At 28.8% G+C, this 27,559-nt stretch overlaps 2 protein-coding genes across 5 annotated transcripts in view; one reads left to right on the top strand and one right to left on the bottom strand.

The window, feature by feature from the left end:
* LOC107436768 (protein C1orf43 homolog) overlaps positions 1-10,889 on the bottom strand; it is a gene marked incomplete in the record, with an annotated part of 23,126 nt that extends 12,237 nt beyond the window's left edge. The window contains 3 exon segments of the mRNA XM_043047575.2: positions 1,621-1,722; positions 2,441-2,557; positions 10,333-10,889. Coding sequence (XP_042903509.1) covers positions 1,621-1,722; positions 2,441-2,497 — 159 coding nt within the window.
* Positions 4,233-27,559, top strand: part of LOC107436767 (SHC-transforming protein 1) — a 37,928-nt gene continuing 14,601 nt past the window's right edge. The window contains exons 1-6 of one of the 4 annotated variants that reach the window (XM_071183139.1): positions 4,233-4,385; positions 19,828-20,004; positions 22,225-22,295; positions 26,273-26,333; positions 26,425-26,544; positions 26,760-26,813. In XM_071183139.1, coding sequence (XP_071039240.1) covers positions 19,900-20,004; positions 22,225-22,295; positions 26,273-26,333; positions 26,425-26,544; positions 26,760-26,813 — 411 coding nt within the window. In that variant the 5' untranslated portion in view covers positions 4,233-4,385; positions 19,828-19,899. Of the gene's footprint in view, positions 4,386-19,320; positions 19,480-19,827; positions 20,005-22,224; positions 22,296-26,272; positions 26,334-26,424; positions 26,545-26,759; positions 26,814-27,559 lie in introns of those variants that run through there. The other 3 variants (XM_016048575.3, XM_016048576.4, XM_071183140.1) reach the window with 3 other exon arrangements.

The raw sequence follows: 27,559 nt of genomic DNA, 5'->3' as shown, positions 1-27,559 counted from the left end.
TATTACTAATTAATTATTCTATTCCAAATTCTTTCTCACACTTTTAAAAGCCACATCCTGTTCTTAAATCTATTTTTGGCTCAACTATGCATTTAATTAAGAGCAGGACATATCTCCCTATGCTCTGTGTGGGAAAAGCTAGATTTCTTTCATAAACCAATAGTAATCCTTATCACTTCCCTTTTCCCCTCAAATATAACAAAATAGAGGGAAATTCCTTTGCTACTTTCCCTAAGATAAAAACTTAAGCACACAGTTTTGGAGTGCAATTTTGAGCTCCGCCTTTGCTAGAAAATGTCTTAAATATACTATGTGAAGCTAATAAAATATTTTTTGCCTTCCAACTGCTATCTGCGTGGCATAACAACACTCACCATGACTGCTACCCTTTCATATATATAAAGTTGCCATCAGGCTCAATCAGGTTTCCTGAGAACAGAGGCTCATCTTGTAATTACCAGACTATATGTCAAATGTTTCATTTTAAAAGAATTAAGAGGTAGGGGAGAAAGGTTTAAACACTTATAATAATAATTAAAAAAAAATTGAGTCACATCGAAAAAATTGAGTCGTAATATTTTATGCCAATAAAATTTTGAGCTTAAGCTATATATATATTATAGATAGATAGATACATATGCATGAATATATACATATACAGGGTCTATCTTAAGGACTTCAAACTATTAATTAGTAAAATCAAAAGTATTAGCCTAATTTCTAAATTCTTAGCCAAATGCAAATTTCTAATGATTGATTTTTTAACATAGAAAACTTCAAATCAAAATACAAATTTACTATAAATTGAACTATTTTATAAAATGCAATTCAAATCAAGAGTTATTTTCTAGTTGGGAAGAGTAAAGAAGCAATGAATGCAAGAGACGATGAAAAACGTAGACGTTGGATTAATTTTTTATAATAGACTAGATCAGTATTATAAGGATAAATTTTTGGTAACATTATGTTATTGTCGCCTTATTGTTATTTTAGTATCACATTATAGTATGTTATTGTCACGAGAAAAATATTTTTTGAAAAAATATTTGGATGATATATGCATCTTGCGATCACATAACCTGTTTTATTGACACAAGCATCTTAGATGTGATATCGCATGATTCAGCAACGAACATGGTAATCTGTATTTTACAATAGTTTGTCTCAAGCTTACATAATCTCTCTTGTTACTTACATCATCTCTACTTTATACAATTCTAATTGGTTTAGCGATGTATCTAATGGAAATTACTGTAATCGAGTAAAAAAATACAGGATTAGTTCAGCAAAATTTCTTTTGACCTTTCTTTTCCCAGGATTGAGGGGAATATATATGTTTCGATAGAAAAAATCATTAGCCAATATAGCTGAAACGCTTTTTCACCAAATTTACGATTTTATCACATTTGGTGAGGTGGCAAATGCTTAGCGAGGGCCCTGCATATATATATATATATCATTCAATTTATACTACAATATATTATATAATATAAGCTAATGAAAAATTAGTTTTTTAAATGTTGCTAATACTGGTAAGTAAGACATATACAACACTGGAAAAATGGAAGAAAAATCTAGGAAATAAACAAATGGAAAATTATAAATTAATAAAATACTAACTTTGGGTGCATCTTGAGCAACAAGAGTATGAGGACCAGGTCTTGATTTTAAAGAAAATCTTTTAATTTGTCGGTTTGCGAATATAAAAAGCAACACAAATGTCTAAAAAATAATAAAATTACTGAGCATCAGACAAAATAATGCAGATTTTAGTTAATATTTTAAAACTATAACTGAGCAGATAGTATAGATTTATACTTTGGTGAATTACTTCACAATTAAGTCAATGAATTACTAATAAGTAATAAAAATATTTTAAACCCCAGACAGTCACACATATAAAAAAACATATTTAAAATGCTTTTTTTTCCCCTGCATATCAAAACAAGATTTTTCATTCTACTAGATAAGAAAACAATGTATAAAGGAGAAACATTTTCTGAAATTGCCAAAGGTTTCACGTAACAGTAAATCATAGGGAAATTTTGATAAACTTTCTGAAATTGTCAGAGATTTAGGTAGAAAACTGTACAGAAGAGAAATATTTTCCAAATTTACAGATATTATCAGATAAAACATTTTGTAAAGAAGAAATATATTTTCCTAAATTTATTGAAATCGCCAGAGAGTGAAATAAAACAGTTCGTTCAACATCAAAGTTCTATTTTTGGGAGGAGAGGGAAATTGAATCCTTGACAGTTTCAGAAAAAATGATAAATAGATAAATAGAGTTAGGAATTTCATTAAAATACATTATATTTTTAAAAAAATATGTTTAATAAACTTTTATTTTCTAACGAAATATTGTTTTGTTTAGTTTAAATTAGTTAGACTGATTAAAATTTTTCTTTTATTCAGAAAAAATACCAAAATTTATTACCAAAACACCAAATGCTATGCAGATTATTATAGCGATACCAGATAAAGGATCAGCCATTATCAAGGTAATGGAAAGGCAAAGAAAACGCTAAACATTTCAAGCAAGGCATTCAGATAACTGCAAAAAAAATATATATTAATCAAAATCAAATAAAAAGTCCTTATAAATTTGATTAAATTTATAACAAACCTCATTTTTATATTTTAAATTGCAGAGAAATAATAGCAAAACATTATAGAAACACAGTATAACATTTTAGAAACTCTGTATAACATAGTGAAAATTAAGAGCTCTATATATGTTTTTAAAAATCGCATTAATTTGTTTACAATTTTTTTCAATTTGAAAAAAACATCTCAGAATACTTCAATGGTTTCACACTTTTTATAAATTATACAGGGTTGCCACTCAAATCTAGAAAAAAAATTCCTTGTGTTTTCCCTGTACATGTTATACGCAATATATTAAGAGGAAACAACAATTACTGTGCTCTTATGTGAGCTATATTGGGCTAACTATATTTATTAGTTTCAATTGCTGGAAAAACAGCCGAGCATACTTAAATAATGCTATGGTAAATTAAATAGTTTAGTATAGCTGAAATATCATGGTTAAATATCCCATAGTATAATATCGCATTGAGTGGACACCATTTTTTAAAAGACAAAAATAAAAAATCTAAATTCCCTGTATTTTCCCAGTTTGTAAAGAAAAAATCAAAATTCCCTGTTATTTTAGATGATTTTTAAATTCCCTGTATTTTCCAGGTTTTCCCTGTTCTCCCTGTGGAGTGGCAACCCTGTTATAGTAAGGGAAATCACTACTTCCGCAACTGATTTAAAACTAAAATATATTAGATAGGAATTAAATTAAACTATTTAATTAAGAATACTAAACTTTAAAAATAAAATTTCATTTGAAACAAGATAGTAAATAATTATATAATAGAATATTAAGAGCTCAATGCTTTTTTATATTGTTGTGTAAATAACGCCACATGTAATTAAATATAATAAGGTAATATCGTCTTATCAATGGAAAATAAAATTATAACTATCTTATTGGATACTATTATGGCATCATATTTCATTTACTGCAGCAAATATAGCTAATAAATGTATACCATCGTATTTAAAGTAAATACTTTATATTTAATATAAATATCATTTTGTGCGCTATACAATATATTTAATAAATAAAAGATGTATAATAGTTGATTTTACAGCTTTCTATGTCATACTAAACAAAAAATGAGATTAAAGATTGAAACATGGTCATTGCAACATTATTTTGGATTCACAGAGCAATGTACTTTATTTATCTTTTCATAAAATCATTTAGTAAAGAACAGGGTAAAGAAATGATGTTTTTTAAATAATTTTATAATGAAATATCGCACCGTGGTTTTATGGTTCAAACTCAACATATTACACAAAAACTTTTTAAGGAATCCACTACTTTTTTTTAACTTGATATTTCCTGCTAACTGCTAAGAAAACCGAAACGACAGACGAAAAGTGATAAAAGAAGCGGTTTACAGTTTAAATATTCTATCCTTGATTTTTATAACATAAAGGGAAAAAAATAAAAGTAACGAGGTCAAACAATTCGAAAAATTATTTTGAAGAAACTAAATGAACAAAATAATCATTAATAACTTGATAGAAGATTTGAAACTAAACTATCCAGTTTTATCCAGGAAGTAGAGTTTCGCAGTGATTATTTCCGGTTTCACTTGCGAAAGTCTACTTCCGGTTTAAGTAAAAAAATAAACAAGTAATGACTGTTAAGATGTATTTAAAAAGCTACTATTATGGTGACTAATTTTCTCAAAATATAACCAAAATGAACTATACTAAAAATCTGCAACTATCTTTTTCTAATTCGCTGCTTAAAAAAAGTCGATTCGCTATTTTACATAATCATGTAAAATTTGATTTCTCAAGTAAAACATATTAAATATTTTTTAGTTATATTGTATTTTTATTCTTGTAGTTCTATATTATGCAATTTTGACTGACAGTTTATTCACATAACTATCATATTTAATTTAAGAAAATTCTTAGATCTGAACCTTGCCACAATCGATTTTTTACAATGTTACTATTTTATTACTTTTATAAATTCCTAGTCTGTTTTTTTAGTTAGATATTTTATAAAATGTAACTTTCTAAATAAATTACATTATTTTATATTATTAAGTATGAATATTGTAAGAAAATGTAAAAGGTGGGCAACTATTTTTTAAGTCCTACTTCAGTGACAGGCCTGCATTTCTTTATATTTGCAAATCATCTGGGAAGATTTGATTCAGAAATTCTAAACTTGAATTAGCTCAGTCTATATTTGTTGTGTGTAAATGTATAATTTTACTCAATATATATTTTTTATATATTGGTAATATAACTTGATTGTAAGCTTCAAAAGATGAAGCATTTATCAAGATATTTTATGGGTTATTAATCGTACAGCTATTGTGTGGCTTTGAGGAGAACTCCACCAGACATCAGTATCGCGTAATAGCGAGTATTATGGTTGTGAGTAAAAGTCACTTTAAAAAGGGATGTGCGGTAAAAAGTTTTGTCTTAATCGTGGCATAGGTTGACACGAGTAAACCAATTGACCCCTTCATTCCTCATTTGCACCCGGATTAGAATTAGGCTCTACCTTATTACCATAGTAACAGAATGCCCCAGACTTTTAGTCTGCAGGCGTTCTCCTCAAAGCCGAACTACACAATTTTAAGTTAAACTAAGCCTAAAATAAATAAAGTTTATACAAGTTTTTTTTTTTTTTAATGTGACCCAGTCAGTTATCAAATTACTATATATATNCAAAATCACATAAAAATTAAAAAAAGTATATATATATATATATATATATTTTGAGCATGAAGGTACCAATATTTACAAAAGCACAATTTCTTTTTTTTAAAATCATTTTAATGAAGGAGCCTATTTTGTTGGCAATATTTTTGTGACAATGCAAATAAATGATAGTAAAATAAACTTATATAGTCCCTATTTGTAAATAATAAGTTTGATTTTATAAAAATCTGTATTTAAGAAAGAAAAACTGTTAGTAAATATTTGTAGATTGCAAACTAATTTTTTTTTGTATGTATTTATACTTTAATCTTATGATCTATTGGTATACATATCTGGATATCCTAAAAATGACAGACAATTTAAAAAATCTTCTGAAGAAAAATAAAACAGAAAAGGATGGAAATGTACTACAGATTGGGGCATAATGCAGGAAACTAGAAAAATTATTCCTATCAGTTTTAAAAATTAATTACGAATTTTATCGAGAAAGGGAGCTTTTTATTAGAAAACCTATCTGTAAAGCAATGTTTTCTGTAGCAGGTCAGACCATTCTAACTGAAATATTTGTTCAGGTCTTAAATTTATTTTCAGTCTACACCACATTAATTTGGCAAATTAATTAATGTTTCTTTGAAAACATTTTTTTTTTTTCAGATAGCAATAATATTTGTTGACAAACTTCGCAAATAAAACACTGTAAACCATATATCTCTTTCCTTTTTTCTTGAAATGGTTAACTAAATTGTAAGTCAATTTTGATAACACCAGGTATTTTATATATATTTCTCATTTTAACAATTGTACTTTGTTTTCAGATAAGGACAAAAGACCATGTATTTGAGGTTACATGTAGTTTTCATCCTCGCATCGTGTTTGACACCTCCCCTTCCAATCGCTGAAAGGGAGTGGCTGGGTAGGGCAAAGGGGTTAGTGTATGTTTGCAGTCATTGTCATGCCAAGGACTAGATACAAATTTCGCCAATGTGGGGAATCGCAACTTGGCGTCTCATAATGTAAAAATATACCCCTATTCTCCTGAAAAAGTTGACTGCGCGTGCTCGAGAAATCGAAACTGCAAAATAATGGAAAATCGCACTCCTAGCTATCAATATCGATATCATAAGTAATTGATGTTTATAAATACTCATTCCACAAACGTACGAGTTCGCAGCAGATTATTTTGCCAAAATATTAATCTAAAAAAAGATGTAGATCCCTTTCTTTCTCACAAATCGCAAAACTTATCCTCAATAGCCGTTTATTTTTCTTGGCTAAATATATTATGACATTATATTTCGTGCAAACATCAAGAGAGGGTAAAAACCTTATATTAGATACAACCCCAGAAGTTCAATTATTTGTATTCGATTTTTATAATAAAAATAAGTAAAATACGAAAATAGTGGTTTTTTTCCATCTCTTTTTTTTAACACAATGCAGAAAATGCTTGGTAANTTTTCCCCCAAGAAATTGCTGAAAAGGTTACAAGCGCACCACCCAAATGTGAGGAAGAGCGTCATGCTCTTCCTCGTTATATATTTTATTCTATAAGTTTCATCGGCAATAAACATTTGGTGTAAAAGCGGCAATAATCGCGCCAAGCTAGTTTACGGGCTAAGCAGTAGAATCATATGAGGCTTTGAGTCGAAGGGGAGGGAAAATGAAAACCTGGACCCGAGGATGAAACAACTACGACACCGTATTTGATAGTATTAGTCACCTAATTAAACACCGTAGTATGACAGTAGACATCAATTCTAAACCAAAACGTCCGACAGTAAATTGAGTGAAATAAGGAAAGGGTTGAATATGTTATTAAAAAGTTTTTACGCATTTAAATTTCAATTTTCGCTTAGATCTTTTGATTAAACTAAAAACATGTAATGATAATATTCATCACATTATTTTGTATATTTTTTTCTAATCAAATGACACGTGAAACTGTTTTTAAAAAATAATGTTTATTGTGATGCGTAACATATTTTAAAATATTCATGTCAATAAAAAATTACAATACGGACGTTGAGTATATTTCCACTCATAATGTACGTGATATAAAAACCAACAGACATTACTTAAGTTAGTAAAAGAATACAAAGTATTAAATACTAAATTAACAAAGCTATCTTTGAAAGAAACGCGCTTAAGCAGCAGAATTTTCAAAAGAAAGAATAATCGAAGCAATAAATAATCAATGGAAATAAAATAAAAGTATGACTACCGAAGCCGATGTCTTCAGGGGGTACCAGCCTCCTCGGAAGCCACAAAACAAAACCTTTTCTATTGAGAGAGAGGACAAATGCCAAATTAACTCTCTCAGTACCCAGAAGGTTTTATATATGTCCAGGAAAAAATACATAAAACCATTCAGAAAAGAAATTCGAACAAAAACTTGAGAAAATAAAAACCCACATTAAACCGGACATTACTTAAAAGATTTTCAATTTGTCTTTATCAAGTTGCCTAAATTTACAAAAAAATAAGAGTACAGCACAGTAGAAAGGTGGCTAAAAGATAGTACAGAAAAATCACCAATATTAAAGCTAGCATGTGATGAGTTAAACAAGTTTAGTTGGGAAGATCTAGCAGCATATAAAGAAGCAACTATTTGCGAGCAACAACTTGATGATGCCACTGAAAAAGGCACTAAAATCGGTCACAAAAAAGGCAGAAAATAAAGGGAAATCGAAGTTGCAAAGAATCTACTTAAAGCTGGGGTATCTATCAACCTAGCTGAATCTTCTGGCCTCCCTAAAGATGAAATTTCACGGAGATCTTTGTAGTTGGTTGTCTACTGTTGGATCATTTAAAAAAGTTTGTTGCCTGCTTTTTCTGACAACTGACTTTTTGACGAACTTAAGAGAAACAGCAGCAAGTAAATTAAGTGTTCCTTTAACCAACTTTTCTAATAAAGATTTGCGTGTTTGCTTTCCTTCTTCAATTTCACGGTTTGAACCTATAAAGGACAAAAAATCTAAGAACTGATAAAATGCTGGTGTTCCTTCTCTGCCAACCACACTTTTAACAAATTTAATTTCTTCATTTTGAATTCCCTGATAACTAGATCAGTTATTTTTTTATATCTCCCAAAAGCTTTTCCATTATTCCTTTTGTGATCGGGCCAAATTCATGAGATTCTGACAGATGTAAGGGTATTTCATGTAATTCCTCGTAACTATATCTAACTTTATTAGGCTTATTTTCGATCTTATTTTTATAATGCTGTTCAGTTCTTCTCTATTAGGCTGATTAACTGCAAATCAAATATTAGTTTACATAAAAAAAAATTCTTTTATTTCTCTTTCATTCTCCTCAGAGAGACTTTCTTCTTTTTCCCTTTGGAAAGAAGGCGGAAGCTTTTTCAAGTCTATTAAAATAGACTTGAAAGCTTTGTTGTTTCTTCCTGTAGAAATCAATAAAGGCTATTTTTATTTACGCATGGACAATTTAATACTTCTTCTTTTGAATACCTATACTATCAAGTTTTAAAGGATGAAAATTCTAAGATTGCCAATTTTTTTAATATATTTTCTTCTGTAAGATCTAGACATACATTAGTATCGACCAGTGTTTCCCAAAGTGTGGTATGCGTACCCCCAGGGGTACGAGAACAGTTTAACGGGGGTATGCGTTCTTATGCGAAATATCTTGCAACAAACAAAAATTTAAAAACAAAGCTAGCCATAAAAATTTACGATTACGTATTTTTCTATTGGTTATTTTTTGCAGAGTTAACAGTTAATAATTAGTGGTGTCAACAGCTAATTGTAAATTAACTTTTGTGCAATTATTTTACAGTAAAAAATCTATTCATTTTTAATATTAATGGTACACAGCATTACGAAAAATTTAGAAAAGCCACAAGTAGACACTGGTATAGACAATAAAATATTCTATATTCTTATCCTTTTCTAAATCTTCAATGAAAAGAGTAAAATATCCGAGTTCTGGAGGGAAATAACTGACTATAACCAATATCACTCTCTGCTCATTATGAGCCTTTCCGTAAGTAATTCTATTTTTATAGTTAATGATAATCTTATTAGACATATCACAGCTTTTACCTTTAGAGTTTATAAAGAACATATTTTTAAGCAAAAACATGTCATGCAAGAAGGAGATTAATAAGTTGAATTCATATATAATGCCAGGTCTTAAGTTTTTCAAGAGCTGTTAAATCGCATAATATTCTTTCCTGTAATGCTATATAGTTGTCTTGAACTTTACTATCTTTTATTTCACTTTTAACAATGCTGTTCAATTCTTCTCTATTAGGCTGATTAACTGCAAATACTAATTTATCTAAAAAAATTTCTTTTACCTTTTCCTGAGGAAAATTTTTTTCTCCTATTAATTTTTGTGCAGCAGATGAAAATTTTAGACACTGGAAAAGTTCTTCTCTTGTTATTTCCTCTTGCAAAAATTGATTAAAAAAAAATTTAAAAAACGTGTCCTTCCTCATTATCATTTGTAAACGGAAAGTCTTTCAAAATACCACATTCTTCCATGCTTAAGTAATCGAATTTAAAAAGATAAAAACTCCAAGATCGCCCTTGTTTCAATTTTTCTTCCTCTGTAAGATTCAAGCTTGAATTAGTATAGATATCAAGATATTTTATCTTACTTGATTTAGAGATTAGATATTTAACAAAACCATCAATAAAAAAAAACTTTTTTTTCTTTCTCTTTAGTAAATAATCAAGCATAACAAATATCATTATATATATAATATTTGTCTACATTTGCAATTTGTATATAAATATACTTTTTATAACGAAGGACAATTAAATTTATCAGTTCCGGAATTTTCAAACGTGAATGATAATAAGGGGTATTTATATTCATACGTAGACTTTCTAAGTGAGCAAAGGATGATGAGGAATGCAATGACTAGTTTGATAAGCATTGTGCAATTTATCGTTTCTAGGTTCACTAGGAAATTCTGAATCTTCATTACTAGAGACATTGACATTCATGTGCATCCTTTTTGGTGCAGAACATTCAGAACTTTTACAGAACATTCTTGTTCTCTAGAGCTTACACTTATTTTACAATTTTCCTTACCTGGACTCCTTGAACAACTATCTTGTTTATGCCAGGATCTTTCAGTATTTTGCAATGGTAAATTTAAAACCTCTTATTATCGCTTAGTAGCAATAAAAATCAGCAAAGCAAAGTTTTTTTTGTTATCTCCAGTACTTTTTATAGATATATATTTTCATACTTTTTAACATAAAATTAGTAATATGGTTACTTTTGTTGAATTAAAAACAACTGCTGTGAGAAGAGTTTTTCTTGGAATCAAATGTACCTTACGAATTTTTTTATATAGCAATTTTACTATATGCTAAAATCAGGTATATTGGCACACTTTTGTTAAATCTAAATACGATATAATTTACTTACTAATTTACTGCTTCTCTTTTCACAACTTTATTTTTAACGCGACTTGTTCTCATAAATGGGGCATGGGCATTGATTGTAAACAAACAATGGCTGGAGCCTGGGTGTCAAGGGTCTCGTTGAGCAGTAGGCTGTGTCTGTCGCCTTACGGAACAGGATGCTCTTAGGAGGCATGCGCAGTTTACTAAAGATAACTGAATAACGCCTCCTCCTTGTCCTTCGTGGCACTCTCACTTCGAAAATATAACTAATTATAACTTACCAAGAAATAATAAAAGATTACTAAGAGAGTATTGTAATTATATTTTACTTAAAGTATTGATTTTCTGCCTTTTCATTAGAAATTTGTATTTTCTTAATAGTTAAATAGTCATTTCTTTAAATTAATTGATTAACGTTGAATAAATAAAGAGCATTGCAAGAATTAATGCTTAATTGTAATCTTTATTTCATGTTAAAATGTCTAATGACTGGTGATTAAGACGTCAAATTGGAACTATTGCGAGTAGAAATCGAATAAATTGAGTATAGTTTTTAAATACAAATATATTATTTATACAATCCTTAATGATTATTCAATTTTTCATTGATTCGATAAAGTGTTCACGTGATTACTTAATTAAAAATACATTAGCAATATTTCATGGAAACAATAAAATGTGACCCAAGAATACATGTGACGAAATTAGTGTGACCAATATAAAGCATGTGACCCAATTAGTTTAAGCTGTAATGTAAGATTTGGGGCACTATTTATTGAGTGTAGGTTAATTTTCCGTCATAATTGAGGGAGATATGAGCTTATTACAAAATAGTTAATTAAAAATATTTTAGGCCTATATTATTAACTTTAATGCAAAATAAAATTATATCTTGATTAAAATCATCAACGAAAGGAAGGATTTTTGGTGAAAATAATTCGAATTATTTTTACAAATTTACACGAAGGAGAAACATAACACTTTAAAAATTTTATATTTCAATAACACTTCTATAGATGACACCACCACAATCTTTCTTAATTTTTTTTTTTTTTTTTTTGAAGCTTCCCTTCCTTAACCTTTGAGAGAGGATAGAAAGCACAAAAAACTAAAAAACAGGCTCTTTACTGAGTAGAAGTTGATGAAATTACAAAATACGTGTGAGGTTATCTTAAATCTTTCAGATCAGAGTTAAAGTAATTAAATTAATAACCATTTAAAAATAAGAAGTATTGAGGAGGACCTGAAGAAGCAATTTCACTATTAAAATCCTGGCATAAATAATTATGTAGTTTCATTATAAATATGATTTGTGATTAAAATGGTTTAAGATTTTTGCACAATTGTTCAAATAAACAACTGAGTTTGAAAATTGAAATAAACAGTGAAAATGAGGACAATATTGCTCTGTTTATGATAATTGTACGGTTCGCCTAATACATTCATTATCTCAAATGTATTGTATTTAATAATTATTTGCATTTTTTTCCACGTTTAATTTTTTTTAATACAAATTCTACAATTTGTTTTCAACCTCAAGTCATCTCTTTCTTCAATGTTCTCGAAGTGATGTGGTGTAACTACCACTATTAATATTAAATGCCAATTCCGTAGTATATAAGGCATGTTAACTTGATTCTATCATGAGGTATAGTTCGTTCACCAGGAGCTGACACTTGGCTCCGCCTTCTTCACGTGGTAGGCGACGATACTATTTCACTATTTTCGGGAGAAGGATTGTGAGCTATCCTAAACCAGATCTCTAGGCCCATGGCCCATACGCCAATGTTTGAGGTCTCATCGTCATGACAGAACCCGCACGGCACGACAGCCCAAGCAGTAAGTGAACCCTAAGACACAAGGCCCCGAGCAACACAATTCTTGTCGGATGGCAATGGAGGATGAATTGTTCCTGTGGGTGATGCAGCAGTCGAAAGGTGGTGATGTCAAACTGCGGTACCAGCACTGGGCCGACAGCAGCGATGCAGCCACCACACCGAGATCCACCAAGTGATCCGAAAAACCTCTTGCATAATTAAAACCAACAAAACTTTATTAAAAAAATTACAAAGATATGCCATAAAATTAGCAATAGCTCACAAAACAATTGTAATGAAAAATATTACAGCAAAAGTAGGATGCGCTAAGGCTTACAATTCCGGAACGATGTGCGCTCCCTAGGATCGACATCTGTTTCTTTTTTGTATTTGTTCTTTGGCCCACTGGATCAATGGACAGCTTTGTTGGTGAGGGCAGTGATTTGTTTTGAGTCCTAAGCGGAATCTTAAATCTCTTTGCAGTTGATGCAGCTGCTCGTGTTCTGACATTCATCTTTCATGTGTCAGCTCGATTCACAGTTTTACGGAAGATTCTTCGTGCTGGCAAAATTTTGCCATATGGCAATGGCAGAGCCTGTTGCATCGATAACATCGCAGAGGTCTCAAGTACTCGTTTGCCTTATAGGAGTCCCAGCCAATGCTGACCCGTCCTCTTCTTGTTATCTTAGTGTGGGAGCTAGGGTCAAGTTTCAAGACCCAGTGAGTACCCCTTTTTCCTTTTATAGAGAATAAAACTTCAATTTCAGCTTCTTTGAGTTCGTTGTTTGCCTCTTTCAATTTGGATCTAAGTTCATCTTTTCCGTATGTCTCTACGGTTCCATAAACAATCTGTCTAGGCTTCCATCTCTTCACTTCTTGACAAATATTCAAGTCGGTGTGCTTAAATTCATCCATAATTTTTAATGTGCTACTTCGTTTCGCCATTTTTATTTGTACTCCGCCATCTCTTATCTTTTTGATTCTCTTAATACCGATATTGAGTTCACTCGGTTCTATATTCTCCTTGACCAATTTTACCTGTGACACTCTCTTCCTTTTTTTCTGCGTATATATTGTTCTTTTTGTTATTGCTTTTTATCATAGCTTTTAAGGCTTGTTCGGCTTCGTGCTGTAGTCCTTTGTGTAGGCTAGTATTTCATTTTGCCTTGTTATGATGTCACTGTACTCGAAAAATATCATCCATAGTTGTGATACTTCAACCAGACCCAGTGGGGGCTAGTCTGCCTTGGTTCTTATTAATAAATCTGCCAAATTTTTCTCTCAGAAACGCTCCAGAGAGGGACCCATTCCTGTTGGTATTCCTCAAAGGAATCCTCGGAGCTCGCTATCGGACGTATTAAAATCAAAGTTTGCTTCTAAAATCATAGACCTGTGCCTAATAATATCTAGACAAATTCTTAAAATCAAAAACTCAGTGCACCAGTTGTTATTGCAGTCCTCGGACTACAGCTCCCTCCGTCTGCGTTATTTGCCGTCAGAGGACGTTTCACTCTCGAACCACGATGTGGTGCAGAGCGGGTTAAGAAAGCTTTAATTTCGATGTTATTTGGTCTTTGTTCCGCCGTGGGTATTTGCCGTGCAAAGTAACTGATATTAACTCCAAACTCTAAGGGGTTCGAGGGATGCCGCTTGGATAAATAGGATTACGCATATTTGTGTTTAAAACTACTACTGATAGTTAAATATAGTATTTCTTTAATTTTCAATAACTTATGTTAGCTCGTATATTTGTTTCTAGCACACGCGTTTACTTCAGTACTTAAGAATAAATTTATCGAGCTTGAAAGAATTTTTAATTTTTTTCCCGAGATCTCGTCTGCTTATTTAATTATTCATTTAATATTTTGAAACAAGGCTGTATTCATCACGCAGGCCACGTCGAGACAAAAGATTAAGATTAACCTGTAATAATTGTTTTCAAAATTGGAATTTAATATTTTTGATATTGTTATTATACAGTCGAACCTCGCAAACTCGAACCTCGATTTCACGAATTTTTCGATATCTCGAAGGAAAAAAAAAATTCTATGCACTCAATGTTAAAAAGAACTTGATTTCACGAAATTTTTTTTTCTAATCCCTCGATAACTTGAATTTTTTTCCATAAATAGTGTAAATTTTTTTTTCTAAAATTAAAAAAAATATTCCGAAAAAATAAGAAATTTTAAGAATGGCTGACAAGGCATGGAATGATGTGTCATCCTCTACGATAATGAATGGCTTCAAGAAGTCTGAATTCATTAAAGATCACAAAAAAGTCAAACAATCAATATCGTTAATTCTGCTGAAAACTACACCGAAAATGATTGGAACAGATTGACCGGACTCATGAAGCTTGATGACATGGAATTTCATGACTTAATAAACGTAGATGATGCAGTAACAGTGATGCAGTCAGTGGAATGACAATGATATCATCATCATCTCTCAAACGAAAGCTTCTTGTGAACTATCAGAAGAAGAGGATGAGGAAATCGAAGATTTACTGCTCAATGTTTCTAACAAACAAGCACTTTCTGCAGTGGACCAGGAAAATCAAAAATTTTAAATTTTTCCTATATACAACATTCTTCAGTTTTAACATTACCTTCCCCATTAAATTTACTATTTAATCCATATGGAAAAAGAGTTTTAAGACTACTAATGTAAATGTTTTCTAAATCAAGTCTATTTTCTAAATTTCCATAAAATCTAAAATAAAAAGAGTAACATTATCAAAATCATGAAATTGATAATGCAAAATTTCATAATCAGTGAAACAATTACTATTATTAAAATAATCATTCAGTGTGCTTATGAAATCGATGTTTGACCTGGTTAAAGTGAGTTTTAAGTTTTTATTTTCTGATGAATTTGTTTGAGTTTCTTTTCTAAATTGGGTCTTTGTATGTCATGTTTTTTCCTGAACTTTTATACAAAACCTTCGGGGTACTGAGGGTGTTACTTTAGGCATTTGCCTCCCCCTCAATAGAAAAGGTTTTGTTTTATGGCTACCGGGGCCGGTACCCGCTGAAGACGTCGGCTTCGGTGGTCATATTTTTATTTCCTTCGTTTCCTTTATTGCTACATCAATATTATTAATTATGATTATTCAATTTCACTAACTGAGATAAAGACTTTTGAGTAGGAAGCATTTCTTTATCTTACTTTTTTTTTAAGTGATGGAGGGGATTACTTGACAACAGGAAAAATTCTTAGTAAAACAAGTGCTTGGACTGGACACCCCAATGTTCCATTAAAAAGTCCTCCAGGAAGGCTAGTTTGGGGAGAGACCATTGACAATGCCTAATGGTCTTTCCCCGCAGTCTTAATGTTTGATCCAGAAGTTTCCTTGTCTTCTGGGTTGCGGACAAAAGTTTGGTTGGTGGTGAAAAAAGTTCGGAAAAAAGGTACCAGTAAAAAGGGTACGTGGGAAAAACGGTCCGGCTAAAAAGGTACCGGTAAAAAATGTCCCGTTGAAAAAACTACCTCAACAAGGAAAATGTATAGGGTGTAGCGTATCTACCACTACAAAATTACAACTACGTTAACTCGACTCTATGTCGGGGTACCTTTTCATAGATGAAGGTTGACATGGTCAAATACTCCTCTCCTCACAAGGGAAATTTCTTACGAGGCATTATCCTTTCATTAAGAAAGTTTTCCTCGCGATTTTAACAGTTATGATTCAGATTCAATAATTAAGATAAAGGGGAGCTTTCTTTTTTAAAAGGTGTTTATTTATTTATTTTTTCTGGAAGAAGTTATTTTTTTATTTTAATTAATATTTTTTATAGACCTGATGCGGTAACAATTCCTTGCATCATGAAAGTTTTCCTCGCTATTCTGATAGATATGATTCCGATTATTTGTTAATCAAGGGAAGGGGATATTGAGTGGGATGTATTTCTTTCCTTCTTATAAAAGTAATTTTTTTCCTTTTTTTATATACTTTTTTAAAAAATTTTTTCTCTTTATATGCAAAAGATATGTTACTTTTTGTTTTAAATATTTTTTGTTCTGTAAAAAGCTGAGACGATTCCCAGCATATAAAACATTTTCTCGCTATTTTTGAAAATCAATATTTAAATTCTGTCATTAAATTCTAAGAGAAACAGTCATTCATCATTGAAATTTCTTTAATTTACAAAATCAATTATTGATCAAATTTTCTCTATTTTTTGGAGCAAATTTAATTCCGATAATCTAACAGAATTTTTTTTTAACTATATAAGACTGTTTTTTTATATTTAAAAAATACAAAACTATGTTTTTACTGGTAATTGGAGTATCAGATAAAAAAATGTATAAATAAAAGGGACACACAAAAGAGAAGAAGTTTCTTCTGTCCCAAAGGGTTAATGATTTGTCTCTCAATGAGAGATTAAGCAAGCATCTCTGAACAATCGATATTTCAAACAAGATCAAAATAAATTTTTTGTATTGTGTATACAAGTGATTTTTATCAAAAAGCATTCAGGCGTTAAAATATAAATTTTATTCTGAACTGAAATACATTTTGCTGTCAAATTTACAAAGAGTGCAATAGTTTCAGGCAAGTTCCTGAATGTAATTTTATTTTCAGTTTCTATTATTATTATAATAGTAAAAGCAAAATTGAAATTATCGTAATAAACTCACTACCGACAATTTTAAGAAGTTTTTTTTCCCATGACTTGTCGAATTTCAGTTAGAAAGCATTTAAAAATGAATAAAAAAGTATGTAGATAAATAAAAATAGTAGACACAATATGAAATGTTTTTAATCTAAATTATTTTCGTAAATAAAAGGGGCAAAGATTTTTTGTAGGTGGACTAACGATGTAACCCAAATATTCTCCACAATGAATATTTGGAACATACTGATGTGGAACAAAAAATTGTTGTAGGTGAGCTAACTATCATACGTGTTAATAATAAATGTTAAAGAAACATGAAGAATAATTATATAATATTTCGGATTTATTTTCCAGTTAATGATCCATCGTATTATTTGTGAATTTAATATCTAAAACATGCAATCAAGTTCTTTTACTAGTTAAAAGAATAACAAATAACTAAGGACAAAGTTTATACAAATGTATGAGAAATCTTTCTCATCTTTGCTCAGTCTTCAGAAATGACGAAGAGAAAAAAAAAAAAAAAAAAANCGAAGTAAGAGCGTCCGTCTAACCTCCCCCCCCCCCTAGATATTTAATTTAATTTACTGATGGTCCACCTGATTACCAATCAGCATGGTCCACCAATTTACTGATGGTTAAATTTTTGTGTATCTCATTGTCATCTGTTGACACTATACGCTATCACATCTCATTGTCATCTGTTGACAATATCCGTCTCCACTCAGTAGAAAGCAACTATTATTCCTAATTTTAAATGACTGGTGCTGTCATCTATTAACAGAATACACAAATATAATACACACTAACAAATACTCTGTAATTTCTGTTTTGTAACACTTTTTTGTTATTTATTAAATGAAAGAGAATAAAAATTCAATATGGAAGAAGTTTAAGAAATTGGAGTTGAAAACAAATGTATTATGAAAATTGAAACATTTTTAAGTACTTAAATTAACATTTCGTAAAGAAACTATAATTTTAAATTAATAAGGTAAAATTTAGTGGTATTAGTTTTTTTTTAATATATTTGAATTTTCTGTTTTTGGAATATTTTTAGTAGTAAAAAGAAGGGAACATTGTGTTGAAAATAATTAATATACATAAAAAAGTAATTACTATACATATCCCATATATATATGTTAATAAGTTACGTGAATTGGTTAATGAATTATGATACTTTTACAAGAAATTAATATTTTAAATAAAAGAATTTCATTTATGAAATTTAAAATAAAATTTTTTAAAAAAATCAACTTATATCATTTTTGAATGATATTTTAATAAATATTTCATCAAGTAAAATTAATTAACGAAAAAAGGCTAGATTTTAAATATATCATTCCAAAAGAATTTTCAGAAATAAAAAACATGAAACTCTAAAGATTATTTGTTTTTTTTCTATGAAAATAAAAAAAAATTAAAACAATAATTTGACTTTTGATAACATAAGATTTAGAGTACGACGTATTATTGCTTTAATATATTGTTTCATGAAATATTTCTTATGAATTCTTCATTAAGCAATCCTGTGAATATTTCATTGAGTCAATAAAAAAAGGGTGAAAAAAATTAACCTACACTCAATAAATAGTGCCTCAAATCTACATTATAGCATACACTAATTGGGTAGCATGCTTTATTTGTCACTCAAAAATTTCGTCGCATGTATGCTTGGGTCGCATTTTATTGTTTTCATGAAATATTACTGATGTATTTTTAATTAAGTATTCACGTGAATACTTTATTGAGTCAATGAAAAATTAGTGAACGAAGGAGGAAAGCTATCTTAGAATTATGAGTTGTAAATATATTTTATTTCATTCATATTTATTGCTGCCTTTTCTCTGTATTTTATTGAATGATAATAGTTAAATACTAAGAATTGTATAAATATATTTGCATTTAAAAACTATACTCAATTTATTCAGATTTCTGCTCGCAATTGTTCCAATTTAACGTCTTAATCACCAGTCATTACACGTTTTAACATCAAATAAAGATTATAGGTAAGAAATTAAGCGTAGATTCTTGCAATACTTTTTGTTTATTCAATGTTCATCAATTAATTTTAAGAAATGGTCATTCAACTATTAAGGAATTACAATACAAATTTCTAGTGAAAAGGCAGAAAATCTTACATTGAATAAAATATAATTACAATACCCTTTTAGTAATCTTTTATTATTTCTTGATAAGTTTTTATTAGTCGCATTCTTGAAATGAGTGTAATCGTGTACCACGGACAGGGAGGAAGCGTTTATCAATAGTAAACTGCGCATGCGCAAAAACTTGCCTTGAAGGGGCATCCTGTTTCCTATGGCAACACACATGTCCTATTGCTATGCACTGCCAATCGATCGATAAGGTAGTGTTGATAGAATTTAAAAGGTTAGTAATCATTTAAAAATTTTAATAATTATATGTGTATATATAATTTATGTATTTAAATTTATAAAGAAATGAAAGTTTACTTATGAAGTTTACATGTCCAGTATCACTGTATTTTTTAAGTGATAAATAAAGAATGTAGTTCATTGTGTTCGTCAAATGAAATCATCAATTAATATTTATTTTTAAAAATATTGATGTAACCAGAGACATTCTAACAAATTTTCTCTTTTAAATTTTTCTATTTTATAGTTGTTATTTACAACTTGTTTTTCTTTTTCAATAAACATTCTTACTTGATGTTCTAATTTAACTTTATAAAGACAATTCATTATTAATTTCTCTTAGATGAAATGGCTTGATTTTTTTTCGTGTTTTTCCTTATTGTTTCACTGAAGTTGTATTTAAACTTAATACAAAATGGAAGATTGGAATCAAGGTGGAAATTTTATAAACAAACCAATCCGTGGATGGTTGCATCCAGATCAAAAAATAGCTGACAGCGGAATTGCTTATGGTGTCAGAGTATGTATGACTATGACTACATATCCAATATTTTATTTTATAAATTATTTTTTCACTTCAATATTTGTTTATATAACTGTAATGGAAACAGTGTTATAGGCCATGCCAAGTTACTCTACTAAAACTTTGTGTTTGTCCCTGGAAGATTTGTGTATCCTGATCTATGGCAGAATAATTGCGAAGTCTTGGCAACTTCAAGGCTGCGACCTGCGAAAAACTAAAATAATATCACTGAAAAGGACTTACTCGAAGAATATAGCTTGTAGTCACCCCTGGGCGAACCTCTATATGTTTTTTAAAAACATTTCATGGCTCACTATAAGGGAAAGTTAGGAAATTTTGTTACTAGCCACTGGCTAGCTGTAGCACTTTTAACAGTGGTCACTTTTTAAAACGTGACCTCATATTTTAAAAATTGAGTATGTTAAATGATTAAACAAAAAAACTGTCAATATTAACAACGTAAAGCATTTTTCAAAATACAGTAAACATTACAAGGTATATTTTTAAAATGAATAAAAAAAATATTAAGAAACAAGCATGAAATAAAGTACTTTTTAGACTATACACTGAAACCTTGGCTAAACAGACAGTCTTGGGAGTAACAAAAGTGTCCCTTTACGGGAAGGGTACAGTATGTTGTAATCCCATTTCATTTGTTCAGGTGTCGAGTAGCTCGGTTGGGGGGGAAGAGGAAGTAAGAGCTTGATTATATTAATTATTTATTTACAACAATATTTACAGATATCATAATTGCACAGGCTCATTTGCGCGCACCTCTACGCTTTCTTACATTTGCAAAAACAAAACAGACACAACAGTTGCGGCACTGCGCCACCTGCCAGACGTTAAGGAGAAAATTTTAACAAGTAATAACGAAGTTTAACCCCGTAAATTGTTTTTTAGAACAATTGCAATGATATAGAAAGAGTTAAATAATCTGCAATAACTATTTGCAATGATATTTATTTAAACTTCAAAAAAATACTTTTCTCAATACAAAAAAAAATGTATCAAAACTTACATTTCTATACTGATATATATGTATACATAATTCTAGATGTAGTTACAGAAAAATGAGTATGTTTTTCTTATTTACATAGATATTCATATGATACCAAATAGGTGCTTTAGTCCTATGTCACTTTATCAGATGGTTTGATTATTAGGTTTACACCTCCCTATCAAATTGAATCCAAATCAATTGACTCCAAATTGAATATATATAGAAAGGAATTTTCAGTGGGGAAGATAAATTGAGAGCATTTAAGGCATCCTATCAGCTTGTGGGGTCTCATAACCAGTATTGATCAGATCAAAACATGCCACTGTCTGTAATGTTTCACATGAGTAGTAAAATGTTCTCTCCTTTCTTTGCATAGATAAAGGCATGTAAAAAGGAGACGTATTGATAATTTTGTAGTGAAATAGCGTAATATTTTTAGTTGTGGATTTAAGGTAAAAAAATTACATGCTTTAAAAGATGGTGGAAAGTTGCATATTTGCTTTCTTGGAGTTTAAAGCAGAAATATATTTTTTTTTAATTTAGAAAAATTGTTGTCCGGTTTGTAGTGATAGAGTATAACATTTCAAGGCATAAATTACTGTCCGTGTCTGGTTATGGGAGTGTCTGTTTTTAGAGAAAGTACATAATAAGTTATTCATAATAAAGATTCACAGTTAATTAAAAATATGTCCTTTATGAAAGGTGTTCGCTTTGCAGGAGTGTTCGTAACGGGAGATTTTACAGTAATAAAATACTCATAATAATTTCATATTTATAAAAAAATAAATAAAATGCACATTGAGTGCATGCATGCATTTTCGACCTAAAAAAACGGAGACCTGGTGGCGACTGATAAAAAGTTTTAGCTATTTTATCAATTTTGTGATTTGTCACATTTACTCGCCCTGTGGCCAGCAGTGAACTTTAATTTAGGCTTTTTTGTCTTCTTGTCCAAACAATTTTGGGTATGCGTGAGTGAGTTTCAAAAGCAAAGCTAATGGTGCTGTTCCAAATTATTAAAATAATTGCAGTTCATAAGGAAATTAAAGATAAAGATATTAAAAAAAATTAAGATAATTAAAAAAAAAAAAAAACAATGTATGCAATTAGCGTGTGTTTTTGAGAATACCCCTCTGATTTATGCATTCTTCATCTATTTGTTTTTGTTATTTTTGTGTTTTTTTTATCTATTTATATTTATTTTTCAATTTTAGTATATAGGATGCCTGGAAGTCAATACTTCTATGAAGAGCTTAGATTTTGATACAAGATCTCTCATAGCAAAGTATTTATTTGTTTTCTAAAATCTTAATGACTACTATTATGACTAAGGTCCAAATTTTTATGACTTTTGCATTTTTGGACATTTATTCACTTTTTGGGTATTTTTTTTTTTTAATTTAAAGTTTGGAACATTTTTTTTGCATTTAATTGTACTTTTTAAGTGTTTGATAAATTCTTTTATTTTATGCTAATGAGATAATACCTCTTCCTTTTTTAGCATGTGACGTTTATTCTAAACTTAAATGTATGAAGAACATGTATTGATTTTTTTTTTACATTTGGCACAAATGAAAGCAGTTTTAAATAGGAAAACATTTTCTTTGTTAAATACTGCATTTAAATATTAGGGTAGTTTTAAGGACATTTTTAAACTGCATTTAATGAGATTTTTTAGGCTATCAAAATTCGGGCTTTAATTATAACTTTTATTGTGACTATTATGACTTTTTATTATATGTATGATTTACTATATTGTGATATAATGTAATATATTTGCTTGAAATTTTTAATTTCTTGATATTTTTTTATATTTAACAAAAATTTGTCAAAGTATGTTAGAAAATCGCCTTAATTTGTAAGCATTAATATGTATATAATATACAACTGTTTATTTCAAATTTTATTTTTTTATGTTTAAAATATTTATAACAATAGTCTTACAAAGTATCACATTTTCATTATTAAATGGTTTGCATTAATGAGTTAAATATGATGTTTTGAATTTTATTTTGTTTTTTTTTTAAATTTTGTTATCAATAGTATGAATCACAGTATATTCACAGTTTAAGTGTCACTGTTACCTTATAAACAATGAAGGTTATTTAGTTCTTATCAATTATTAACATACATTAACTGAAAAATTCTCGTAATTTTTTTTTCTGTGTTTATCTAATAGACATAAGTTTATGAAAATAAAAACAACTTTGCATAGTTTTAAGTTAGTTTTACAAATTTTATATAATTAATAGTTATATTAAAAAATAGCAAAATTTATCGTGAAAATAAGATTTGTCAATAAATTTGTATAGTCCTTTTAATTTTTGTCAGAGCATTTTTTTTAAAACTAACTATTGTGCTTTAAAATTTTTCTTCAATTTCAAGCTTTCTTCAAGTCACAATCACCATGGCATTGGAAAAAATCTATATGAAAGTGTGAACTAGATACCATATCTTGAATATTAATTCATTATTTTATTTAGCTACTGTACCCTTCCAAATTATTAGGGACACTTAAAATTTCTAAAAAATTTTCATTTTTCAAAGTGTCATAACTTTTTCAAAAATGAATCAATTTTCATAAAAATTTCAGGATATCATAATCAGGTCTTCTACTTTCATCTAAAAATTACTTATTTAATTTATCTTATTTTTTTGCAAAAAATTGCACATTTGAACAAAGCAATTTTTTATTTTTAAAAAATGTCAAATCTGACAAGTTGCTACTTTGTAAAAAAAAATTTTGCATAAAAATTTTTATATACACATTAAAGTACAAGTCATTAACTTTAAAACGGGCTAAAGTAAATGACTTTACGTTTTTTTTTTGACCGAGATATGAGATTTTGAAAATTTTTTGTAATTTATAGTGAAAGCAAAATTATTGTGAATTCGAAAATTATTTAGTATTTATAATTATTTTTTTGCAACTTTCTTATTCGGATTAATTAAGTTTTTTATTTAAAACATTATTACAAACAAGAATATTATTTATAAATTTGCAATAACAATTTTAAAAAACGACTCAAGAAATTTTTAGGAAATTTAACTTTATTTTGCCACCTATTTTTATGCAAAATTTAAACTTTTCGCAACTGTGATAAATATAAACTTATGCGAACCTTACGTAACAAATAAATAATTGATAGCTAACAAATTTTCAATAGAAAATAGTTAATAGGTTGATCTCTTTAAGCTGAAGAATAAATACTAAATAAATTTTCGAATTCACAATAATTTCATTTTCACTATAAATGACAAAAAATTTTCAAAATCTCATACCTCGGTCAAAAAAATCATAAAGTCATTTACTTTAGCGCGTTTTAAAGTTAATGACTTGTACTTTTATGTGTAAATAATAATTTTTATGCAAGAAATTTTGTTACAAAGTAGCTACTTGTCAGAATTTTTTTTTTAAAAATTGCTTTCTTCAAATGTGCAAATTTTTGAAAAAAATTGAGATAAATTAAATTAGTAATTTTTAGGTGAAAGTAGAAGACCTGAACATGATATCCTGAAATTTTTATGAAAATTGAATCATTTTTGAAAAAGTTATGACACTTTGAGAAATGACAATTTTTTAGAAATTTTAAGTGTCCCTAATATTTTGGAAGGGTACTGTATAAGGTAGTTTGATGACAATAATCGCCATATTAGCATATAGTGGTAGTATAAAACTCATCATGGATTTTCTTGGCCGCTACCAACACCTCTTATTTTATGACCGTAACAAAATGATCGTCTCCAGGAATTAATAAAAATCGTTTAAGTAAAAATTTGATTTATTAAGCAAGAATTTGTAACTTTAAAAATGGCCATATATAAAATACAAATCATAACTAAAAAAAGACTGCAGTAGCCACAAATTTTGAAATTGAAAGTAAATGTATTTGTTCCCAACGAACACAGGAGAAGCGTGGATAGGAGATCCAAAATTGGCGAATTATCAAAATATAACATAACCAAAACAAAGCCAACTCCGCATAATCAATATTGGGTTTGAAAATACTTTGCCAATCATGAGTCACCAACAAAACTATGGGAATTAAAATAACCCTGTAACTGAAACATATTTGAGTAAAGAAATTAATAATAAAGAGTTATAAATAGACTTTTGTTTTCAATTAGGAGCGGCAGTGAATTAATGAGTCTACATTAGAATTGAAATAAAAAGTTAGTCGTTACTATGATCGATATTAAAATAATAAAATATTTTATGTTCGCTTTAAAAGATTAACTCTTTGATTTAATTTAAGTATAATTTAATTAATAAAATAAGTTTAAGTAATTAACGATATTTTAAAAGGTAGGAAATATGTAATGCCAATTTTGGCATCACAGGTAGCATGAGATTTGATGGGAGGCTTTCTGTCGCATAAAAAATATTAATTCTAATTAATATTTCATGAAATGTAGACATTAATACTGGATAGTTATTTTTAACTCTGGGGTTGCCACTCAACAGGGAAAACCTGGAAAATGCATTGAATTTAAAAATCACCTAAGATAACAGGGAATTTTGAGTTTTTCTTTACAAACTGAGAAAATACAGGGAATTGTGTTTCTTATTTTCGTCTTTCAAACAATGGTGACCACTCAAAGCGCAATATGTGGGATATTGCGCTTTGAACTGAGAAAAACTGAGAAAATACAGGGAATTGTGTTTCTTATTTTCGTCTTTCAAACAATGGTGACCACTCAAAGCGCAATATGTGGGATATTTAAGGATGATATTTTAGCTATACTCCTGAATTTGTTAAATATGAGTACAATCAAATGAATAAAAACTCCTTTATCAAAATAATTTCTTGTCCAGGAAGAAAATATATACTAATGTTAATAGGCTATGTAGTTTGTCAAGATGAAATGTAACTTGTAGTCAAATCTTGGGTTCTAATTAAAGAAAAATGTATATGCTTAAGAAAATAATGCAATAATTGGTTAATCATAATTATTAACCTAAAAAACTATGAAGCCTAAACCAAAAAATAAACTGTGAAAAATAAAATTAATACATCTTAAATTACAAATATATAAATTAGAAATGTCTCTAAAAACTTAAAAAAGTTTTAAGAAAATGTATCTACTAATAAAAATTAGCATAGTTTGGAGAATAGAAAATGAGATAAAATTTTTGATTATACTAAATAATCTTTTAAAGAATGTTGTCATTTTAGCTAATTTTTTTCGCGACATTTAATTTTTGAAGTTATTTGTTAATTGTTGAAAAAATGTCTAATAAAAGAAATCTTACTTTTTCAGAGAATGCATTACAAAATTGTGTGAAATAGCTGGCTTAAAAACTCCTGATAAAAAAAGAAAAGTAAATAATGATTTTAAACCATTGTGTTTGACGTTTCATTCAATAACAATTACATTATTTAAAATTTTTATTATTTTATTTTTCATTTCAGATCGATAAAAGAATAGTAAAAATGCTTGCTGAAAAACCAAATATGGATCATGCTGGTGCTAATGTTAGTCTAACTATAACTAGTTCTTATTTGAATCTTGTATCTATGGAAACTGGAGATGTGAGTGCTCATTTTGTGTCAACATTTAGTTATTTCTGTAACACCATTCTTTAAGTTATTTGATTTTAGTACTAAAATATTGTATTTTATGCATATTATCTCTCTTTCCTCTTGTATTTTATGTATATTATCTCTCTTTCCTCTTGTATTTTATGCATATTATCTCTTTGTATATTATCTTGGAATATTTATTTTTCAAACTCTTTTATTTGCAGGTGATAGCCTATCATGAGATGCCAAAAATATCATTTGCCTCTGGCGGTGATGCTGTGAGTTTTGAATTTTTCTTTGTTCTTTAAATTTATCAGGGTTTTTGTGGGTTTAAAAAAACCTTGAATTCGATTTGATGATTTTTTAAAAATTTTTTTTAACAAGTAGCCAATAAAAGTCATAGTAAATGAGTCTAATATCCAATATTTCTTGTAAAAACCTACTGCAAGATGCTTAACTTTTCTTAGATTTAATAAAATTTTAATTTATACAAAATGATATTTATTTAACAATTTCTTGCTAAAAAAATTTCTTGATTATATTCAGATTTTCAGTCAAATGATACTATTCGAGGCTGGTAATAATTTATTTTTAAAATTAAGCTCTCCGTGTAAATTCATTTTTGTTCTTAATCAAAGGAAAATATATGTTGGCTATAATATCCATGTTGACAAATTATTTACATTGTTTTTAAATTTTTGCAGTTTTTATCTGAAATATTGTTTTTATTTTTAATTTGATTAACATGAAATCTACATCTTAAAATTATACCCTCTAATGTATTTCTATTAAAGCTCAATGATTGACATATTTTCTATTAAAAAGTAAGCGTTGTTACTTTTTAATAAAAGCTTTATATTTCTTATTAAATATTGTAATGTATAGCAAAAATATGTTCTTAAATTTTGTAGGAATTTTCAGGGCTCGAAAAACAGCCCGTCCTTGACGGTCAGAAATTCTCCGCGGACAACGAATTTCTCGAATCCGACGTCCGCGCGGACGGCCATTTTCCCGTTAATGTTCG

The sequence above is a fragment of the Parasteatoda tepidariorum genome, chromosome 7 (assembly GCF_043381705.1).
Source record: "Parasteatoda tepidariorum isolate YZ-2023 chromosome 7, CAS_Ptep_4.0, whole genome shotgun sequence".
Taxonomy (NCBI): domain Eukaryota; kingdom Metazoa; phylum Arthropoda; class Arachnida; order Araneae; family Theridiidae; genus Parasteatoda; species Parasteatoda tepidariorum.
Note: the sequence above shows the minus strand (reverse complement) of the source record. Positions and strands in the feature narration are given on the sequence as shown.